Genomic DNA, 9,611 nt, shown 5'->3' with positions numbered 1-9,611 from the left:
TAAGACATTGTACTTACACAAAAATATTTTATCAGTGTTAAAAAATAAACTTTGGCTATAATTATTTTACTACAATGATGGTCAAAAAGGGTAATTGCATACACACTTTCTAAGTTTTATTTAATGTGTGTGATTTATTAAATTGAGTTACATTTATCAATGAGTGTGGCTGAAATTTAGCTCAAATATAAATCTGTCCAAATATGTAAAGAAAAGAAAAAAAGTACTTTCCAGGGGGTGTAGTTCTTTACATGACTTTATTAGATGCTTTTGTGACTAGTAACAACAAAGTTGCAATTACATGTCAGATAAAGTGCTTTTGAGTACAATAGTTAACATTGTGTGAAAAGTCTGGGGTTTAGTTAAAATGGTGAGAAAAATGTGTTTATAATTTTGAGAAAATGCAGTATGTCTGCTGGTGCTGCTATCAGTACAACCTAATGTTGTTATTGTGATATTGTAGTTCACAAAAGTAGGGTAAATAGTGATGACAGACTTGTTAATATTGTGTGGATGAAGGGCGGGTGGAAAGAGGATGATCGGTCATTAAAAATGTTGACTGATTTCTGTTGCCAGGACATATTTTTCTATCACTCAAAAAGTGTATAAAGTGCTGTTTGCTCGAAAAAAGCATTGTCAATTTCTGATCCATAATAGTGGGGAGAGACTGAGAGGTTACAGCAAAGAGAGGTGAGGGAGGGGGCAGATCGACAGGTGCATACACAGGTGCATACACATGTAGTCGAGATATATGAGTGCAACATATATAAGGCCAGGTGTTTTGTAAAAGCACTTTGTGACAACTGCTGATGTAAAAAGGGCTTTATAAATACATTTGATTGATTGATTGAACATATATCATCCTTAAAAATATACTTAGAGTTTGTTAGTAGCCTAGCGGCTACTAACATGTCACAACATGTCCCAATTTTTATATTAGATAATGTCTGTAATACATTATCTGCAGTAATAGTGGAGTGATAGTGTTTCACAATTTCTATTCACACAGAAATTGTTTAAGTGCTTTGGAACAAACGCGACCTTACCTGCATCAGCTTTGCACCAACACTCCCAAAGGAAAATGCTGTCAGGAGCCGTAACATTCCCAAGGAAGTAAGCAGGGTACAGCTGCCTCCCATCAGGATCTCATCCGGGAATGTATTTAAAGGCTCCAGACGAGCAGTTTGGGGCAGAGACAGAACCTGCAGAAGAAGATGCCATGGAAGGAAAAGAGATGAGTGACATCATGCTGCCATCATCGCTGCCCTGCCCCAGCGTTGCAACGATCATTGGCAGACAGGGCATGTGAAATCTCACTGTAATTTTCTGGTTTATACATTTCTACACAGTTCACTTAATTTCTGTTCATGTGAGAAAACAAGCACTTAACAGTGTAGGCATTCAGTTTGATCTAAATTGCTATGGAATATCTTTCAAATATATACAAAACAATATTGTTTATTGAGTTTAAGCTGGTTGACTAAAAGTAAAACTAAAACCTAGTGCAAGTGAGAAGCAAGGGGAAGAGAGCAGGTTTGAATACAAAGCCTAAAAGGCCTGAAAATGTGTATATAACGTATCTAATATTACTTAAATATTCATTCCAGAATTTTTGGCCACTAGTTGTAAAAGTCGCGCTGTCGAGCCGTGAAAGGTCCTCGAAAATGTTGCACTACGACATGTGTCACGTCATCAAACCCACACGTTTTCCAACTTGGAATTTCATGCTTGAGGTATGTTAGTGGTTATTGATTATGCACATACAGTATAAACAACAAATTAAACATCCAGCCCAAATGGGAGGTTTAAAAAACATGTTTTTTCGAAACTAAATGTTTACATACAATCCACCTCACCCACAATGTTTTACCTAAATCCAGTCTGTAAATATGAAGTGAAATAAAAAATTGGCATGCCATTGCCATAATGCCCAGTATTTACGAGTCGGAGATGTTCGAGATCCTTGTTCCGAGTAGTTGTGAACGTGGCATCATGTTACCTCCTCCCTGTTGACGACGCAGAAGTTTGACAGCTCATCCCACATAGTCCTTTAGGAACGGACCGTTGTACTTCCCTGCAATTGGCTTTATTTTTTCATGAACAACTTGTTTACCGGGTAGTCTAAAAGGTATTAAGATTTCGTATTCTCAGTAGTCTATGTGAAGCGAACGCTGGCTATGAAGTATTCGATGAGCCGATAGCTATCACTTATATTGATTGATTGTCTTGGGAGTTAATTCAGACATTTTTTTTTACTGTTTTAAGGGACGTCTTACGGAGATAAAGCTTGCCATGTCGAGTGACCCTGAAGAGGTGAACAAGCTCACTGAAAACACATACAAGGTAAACGAACCAGTTATGCTACATTATAGCTACCGTGTCGTGTTTTCCAACAGGTGCGCCTCTCAATATACAACATGAATTCATAATACCTCGTGTTGCTAATTTGGATCAGTTTCTAACGACCTATGAACGCTAAAACCTATGGTGTTTGGTGGTTTCCCTTGAAAACAAGTCCATACACTTGCAATGTTGATAGTTTTTTTATATATTGAGAAATTACTTCACCTGTCAAAAAGTAGTTTTAATTAAAAAATGGTGTCACATTTGAGTGGATTAACTTTCAGTAGGTGATGACACCCTTGATAACTCATGTTACACCCAAATACTGTATAGGTCTTTCGCCAGAAGTAGATACTACTGCCATTATGCTATACTGTACAGCTGACATATTGACATACTAAAGGCATTGCGCACATTATGTTAGGACAGAGATACTTCTGTCTTAAGAGGATTCTTTAACTACCCCATGAACCCCTGATAAATAATCAGACTTATTTACACCCTGTCAATCAACAAGGGTCGTTTGAGCTATAGCTTTTATAAAGTATTAAACTGCTAATGCGCTGTCACGAACTTATTAGGATTTCATTGGCTACCCATGGGCAGGGTCTGGGTGGTGGTTAGAGAGAACAGACAACTAACTACATTTGATACATTTTACTATCTCCTCTACTTCCCAACTAAAATAAAATATTGATAATCGATTAATCTATTGTTAACTTCTTCAATTAATCAAAAACATGTGTTTCCGTATTTGTTTTATTAAAAAAAAATACTAATTGAACAATTGATGCTCTAGTCTAAATTACTTGAAATGGCAGTTAGATTTATTTTTTTTGAATTCATCCAGAATTCCATGGTGTGCTTAATGAACCTGTAGCTACATTTGAGACTAATAGGGAAAAATACTGTAGGGAACGGTAAATATAGCAGGCAGCTTTAACTGAAGTACACTGACATCATCACTGATAAATTAAATGGTTAACTGGTCTAATAGTTTATTTAATAGTTAGTTTTGAAGGAAAATTATACTTTTGTGAACTGACTGATCGCTGGATTGATCAACACCAGTAATGCTTTTTGCTGTTAGGGGCTGCTTGACTGTAAAGAAATTCCATTTGCACAAGTAGACCATCATTGTTGTGGTGCTAATAAACAGTTCAACCATGCTTTCAAGATGCACAACTTTTCACTTTAAAACCAACTCATGTCATAAAGCCAAACTAAAATGAACTCCGTCAGAAGAAGGCAATGGAACACATGGTTTACGTCAATATATCTTGCTGAGCCCTCTTCAACCTCTGTCATCACGGCACTGATGTGTTTTCTTAAGAAAGCAAACCTTACTTTGTGACGAGTGGGTTCATTATGGTCTTTCTGGTGTTTGTGAACACTACATTTTTACTTGAGGCAAGTGAATCTCTAGTAACTGAAGTCTACACTATTTAATTGGTGATTAGTCAAGTTTTCAGTGATGTGAGTTTATTTCTCTCTGTAAAGTCTTATAGGTCACATGAAAACGCAGCATTTTGCCTGGCTCACATGTTAGTGGGCGTGGCTTATACTGGGTAAAGTGAACTTTGAGATGAGCTTGATGCACTTCCATGTAAAGATTTTTCCCAGAGGTAAATTCCATGGAGCAATGGTGAGTTACTCTGATATTTGCAGATATAACACATTTTGGCTAGCCCAGTTAGAATATCAAAGTAATATGCTTGTGAAATTATCTAGCAAAATTAATAAATGTAATAACTTGGAATGCTGGACATTTTGCACGATCATGTTCTACCCAATCACTATATTTAGCAATAACTGACTACCGTTATTGTAAAAATAATTTGACCAGTTATGTCCAAGTTGGAAAAGAAAAGTTATATATATTGGTGTCAATTATTTTTAACAGTTATTTATATTTAGAATGTGTAAATTTCCAAATGAACTATGTCTGGAGTATACAACTGACTAAATATTACATTCAGATTTAATCAGTATGCATTTTAATTTTGTTAGAGGGTTAAGCTCCATGCTTGCCAAAGATCTTTCTCATATTCATTGTAATATCAGAAGTCAACCTATGAAATATTTTCTTAACCCATCAGATATTCCCATTATTCAAGTTAAGTGCAGTATTAATTGGTATAAAAACTTTTGAAAATACAAAAAATTAAACAGAACTGTGGTTAGTTCTCCAAGATGTTTGGGCCACCCTACCAGCCGGGGTTCCTTCAAAAACTGCGTGCATGTGCACCTAGAAGAATTCATGCTGTTTTGAAGGCATAGGGTGATCACACCAAATGTTGATAGATGTACATTTGTCTTATGTTCACTCACTTTGCATTTTGTTAATTGATAAATATAATCTGTTATCATGTCTATTTTTGAAATAATTCTTACTTTACAGCATTTTTTTTGCACAGTACTGTATTAACAAAATCTTTCATAAAATCAAACAGCTTTTTGGAGAAATGGGTAGAATTTCAAGAAAATGTCTTGAATGTTGTCGATGTAAAGAGGGGCCTCTAAACTTCAAACTTCTGTAGGGTGACAGGCCTACATTGCCACTGCTTTTGCCACACCCCTGACCATGCCACAAAACACATCCACCATTAAGCCCCCTTTTGTTACCGAAAAAGTCCTAGTAATATGATAATTTCCTTATTGCAAGATTGAATGTATCATGTAGCCGTTAAGTACTGCATAAAAAAAAGATGAAGAAAAATGCTTCATTTCTGGGCAGCTTAACGCCGTCACCAAACACACAGACATTGTTTTATTTAACAAATTTTACTTCCCTTCTCTTACGATTTTGACATCACAGTAACCCACAACAGGCTCAGAAAGTCCCACACTATTCTCCCTACCAGGAAGTTAACTGGGAACAAGCACTTAGAGGATAACTAATGCATTAAAGCACTAACAAACATATACAGAGCATTCCATAAGTATTTGTATGGTAACACAAGTTTTGTTTTGGTATTTCAATGCATATGAAAGAAAACAATGGCTGAGAAGTTAAACTGCAAACTGTCAGCCTTAATTTGAGGGTGTTTGTAACCATGAACTGTAAACTGTGTAGTAATTACAGGCCTTTTGAATTCATGAACGTTGTATTTTATAAAACGTATTTAGACTTGTAAATACTTTACATTGAATGACTGCCTGATGTCTACAAGCCTTAGACATCACCAGTCCCTGGGTATCTTACCTGGTGATGCTCTGCCAGCCCTGTCATCTGTACCTGTTTGTTTTGGGGCGTTTTTGGCCTCAGTATTGGGTTTAGCAAGAGAATGCATGCTTTATTGGATTCAGGTTGGGTAATTGACTTATACTTGGGGTCATTGTCCTGCTGCAAGGTGAAGTACTGTATAATGAGATTTGAGACATTTGGTTGGATCTGAGCAGGACATCTGTTTCTGGACACTTCAGAATTAATCCTGCTGCTGTGGTCCTCAGTAACATAAATAAAGACAAGTGACCCAGTTGCAGCCATACATGGCTTCAATATCGGTGCCTACAAACAACAGTAAAATATACCTCGAGGGTTGAGACATTTTGCCTAACCAGCTGGCAACAGCACAAACATAGCAAACGCTGCAGACGCCATTGCATTAAATAAGTAGTTAAAGGAATAGCCTGGTTCAGTCTTTTGACACAGGCTGCACCTTCAAATTGGTAATAGGTGTTAAATAAACAACACTTGATTTGTATTCAGCTTGATAGCACATTTATGTAGGCTATGATCTCTGTTTTAAAGTGAGATTATCTACACTGTTTGCACCATGTTTGAAAATCACAAATCATTACTGTAATTGCAATATTTGTCAAAGAAAGTCCATGACACTACCTCTACTATGTTTCACCGATGAGGTGGTATGCTTAACATCATGAGCAGTTCCTTCCTTTCTCCACCCTTAACTTTCTTAACCTTGCCATTCTATTCTTAAGGCTTAGCAGTGGTTTGCATTTTGTTGTAAACCCTCAGAGGTTATGCTCGTGCAGTCGTCTTTTTATGGTGCTCTTTACACCCTTAAGAGAAGGCCAAAGCAGCCCTAGACCCCGGAGAGTGTTCCTGGTCTGTTTGACTCGATCACTTACTGACTGCCACATTGCCAGGCCCAGGGACAAAACAACATAAGGGCCTGTTACTTTTATTTTTTTGGCCAATTACGCTACATTGTCTCCAAAGTCTGTGATATCTGTTTCATTTATGATTCCGTTTTTAATATCACACCTCCTTGTAAGCACACTAGGCAGTACTGGTGCACAGGTCAGTTGTTTTTTCACCCACACAGGCCCATAATTCCAAATTAGCCATCCGCAACTGCCAGACTATATGGAAGAAGGGAAATTCTGAAGCCCACACCGACCCTAAAGCCAAACATTTAGAAAATGCTGCTGTAGCATATACAGTCTGCTTAGTGTTGTTAAGATCATTTCACATGGAGTGAAAAGAGGCATTCAACTTGCCCTTACCTGCCCTTTATCCAAACAATATTTTATGACCTTAAACCCGCCTGCAATGTGGATATAACTGCACGGTGCAAATAACTGCACTGTGGATTGTAACTGCACTGTGGATGTAATTTCACTTGTTATATAACTGCACTTGTGATATAACTGTGGATATACACTGCATGCAAAATTATTAGGCAGATTGTTATCCTCAAGATTTATTTTATTGTTGAAGAAACACAGTCCTCTCAGTCAAACCAAAATATAATTGAACATCTGTTTGGATCTTTCTCAGGGGAATATATAAGTGTGCACAATTATTAGGCAACAAATAGTGTGCAGAATTAACTAAATAACAAAAATAATTTCTCCAACTCACTTGTTTATTCTACATTTTTAGAGTAAGTGCAACAAATACGTAACACAAAATGAAAAATAAATAACATCTCTGGCCTTTTAAAAATATTCAGTGATTGATATAGCCACCCTTCTTTTCAATCACTGCCATGAGCCTTCCATCCATGCAGTCTGTCAGTTTCTTGATCTATTCATGATCAACTTTCACTGAAGCTGCAACCACAGCCTCCCAAATGCTGTTCAAAGAGGTGTATTGTCTTCCCTGACTGTAAATCTCATGTTTGAGAAGAGTCCACAAGTTCTCAATAGGATTTAAGTCAGGTAATGAAGGGGGCTAGGTCATTATTCGGGTATCTTTGAGGCCCTTGCTTGCTAGCCAAGCTGTGGAGTACTTGGATGCATGTGATGGAGCATTGTCCTGCATAAAGAACATGGCCTTCTTGAATGGTGAGGATGTCTTCCTGTACCACTGCTTGAAGAAAGTATCTTCCAGAAACTGGCAGTAGGCATGGGAGTTCGAGCTGGACTTTTTTTTGACCTTTTCAACCCGAAAAGGTCCAACCACCTCATCCTTAATGATAGCAGCCCATACCAGTACCCCTCCTCCACCTTTGGAGGCACTGGAGGATAATGGGTTCCTGGTAGCTTCATGTTTCATTCTTCTCAAGTCCATCCATCCATCTTCTTCCGCTTATCCGGGGCCGGGTCGCGGGGGCAGCAGTCTAAGCAGAGATGCCCAGACTTCCCTCTCCCTAGACACTTCCTCCAGCTCTTCCGGGGGTACACCGAGGCGTTCCCAGGCCAGCCGGGAGACTTAGTCCCTCCAGCGTGTCCTAGGTCTTCCCCGGGGTCTCCTCCCGGTGGGACGGGACCGGAACACCTTCCCGGGAAGGTATTCAGGAGGCATCCGGAACAGATGCCCAAGCCACCTCAGCTGACCCCTCTCGATGTGGAGGAGCAGCGGCTCTACTCTGAGCTCCTCCCGGGTGACCGAGCTTCTCACCCTATCTCAAAGGGATCGCCCAGCCACCCTGCAGAGAAAGCTCATTTCGGCCGCCTGTATCCGGGATCTTGTACTTTCGGTCATGACCCAAAGCTCATGACCATAGGTGAGAGTAGGGACGTAGATTGACCGGTAAATCGAGAGCTTCGCCTTGCGGCTCAGCTCTTTCTTCACCACGACAGACCGATACATCGACCGCATTACTGCAGAAGCTGCACCGATCCGTCTGTCAATCTCCCGTTCCAGCCTTCCCTCACTCGTGAACAAGACCCCTAGATACTTAAACTCCTCCACTTGATGCAGGAACTCTCCACCCAGCTGAAGTGGGCAAGCCACCCTTTTCCGACTGAGGACCATGGCCTCGGATTTGGAGGTACTGATTTTCATCCCAACCGCTTCACACTCTGCTGCAAACCATCCCAGTGCATGCTGAAGGTCCTGGTTTGAAGTGGCCAACACGACAACATCATCCACAAAGAGCAGAGACGATATCGTGTGGTCCCCAAACCTGACACCCTCCAGCCCCTGGCTTTGAGGCTGATTCCTTGACTTGTCAATGTTTTTAATTAGCTCTTTCTATGATTATAAATTATGGCTTTTTGTTTTTCTTATTATAGTACCTGTATTTGTTATAATGTATTTTTTCATTTTTATATAATGTCTTATTGCTGACTCTTTTGGCCAGTACACTCTTGGAAAATATATGTTTAATCTCAATGAGCCTTTCCTGGTTAAATAAAGGTTTAATAAAGAAAATAAAAATCTGCTAAATGGAAATTCTAGGGCCCTAACAACAATAATTTTTTTGTGGATACAAGTTTGGTTACCATTTGGCCAAATGTAATTACCAATATTCTCTTTTTTTTCTAGAATGTAATGGAACAGTTCAACCCTGGGTTGAGGAACCTTGTCAACTTGGGAAAGAGCTACGAGAAATCAGTTGCATGTGAGTAGCTGTCTGATTACTGCTTTGTGCTGTTTTTGATTGGGTTGTATTTTATTATCATCCGAGGGTATTCAGTAGAGCTTCTGGTACAAACCATTGCCTGCACATTATGCAATTACTTAGAATGATTGCATCTGTGCAAAGCCATTTTGCTTTTATCTACTGCACTTTCAACTAGTAAGTCAGGTTGGACAGTAAGGGCAGGCTCACGAACTGCCTGAGGGTGTGCTGAGACCAGGAAATCCCAGGAAGGACCAGGAAATCCCTGCCACCCAGGTAGACAAGGAGCCTGGTATCCCACTGGATGTATTCATCTAAATAATCAGATTGTCATTCCCACTGCCAGTGGCCACACAGTGGAAGCCTTTGGAGTGTACTGGAACTTGGCTGACATTTAGTTTTTTTGTTTTCATTGATTAAACATCTGATCTTAGTTCTCTTCCCAATAACCAAATATGATACAGTGGATATAAAAAGTCTACACACCCCTGTTATAATGCCAGGTTTTTG

At 39.2% G+C, this 9,611-nt stretch overlaps 1 protein-coding gene across 1 annotated transcript in view; it reads left to right on the top strand.

Moving 5' to 3' along the window:
• The first annotated feature begins 2,017 nt into the window (after positions 1-2,017).
• The window catches only part of baiap2l1b (BAR/IMD domain containing adaptor protein 2 like 1b), a 57,213-nt gene continuing 49,619 nt past the window's right edge, over positions 2,018-9,611 (top strand). Inside the window, exons 1-3 of the mRNA XM_010874228.4 lie at positions 2,018-2,128; positions 2,266-2,343; positions 9,026-9,101. Coding sequence (XP_010872530.2) covers positions 2,293-2,343; positions 9,026-9,101 — 127 coding nt within the window. The 5' untranslated portion in view covers positions 2,018-2,128; positions 2,266-2,292. The remainder of the gene's footprint in view (positions 2,129-2,265; positions 2,344-9,025; positions 9,102-9,611) is intronic.

Source organism: Esox lucius, chromosome 11 (genome assembly GCF_011004845.1).
Source record: "Esox lucius isolate fEsoLuc1 chromosome 11, fEsoLuc1.pri, whole genome shotgun sequence".
NCBI classification, from domain to species: domain Eukaryota; kingdom Metazoa; phylum Chordata; class Actinopteri; order Esociformes; family Esocidae; genus Esox; species Esox lucius.
This window is presented reverse-complemented; position numbering and strand designations above follow the sequence as displayed.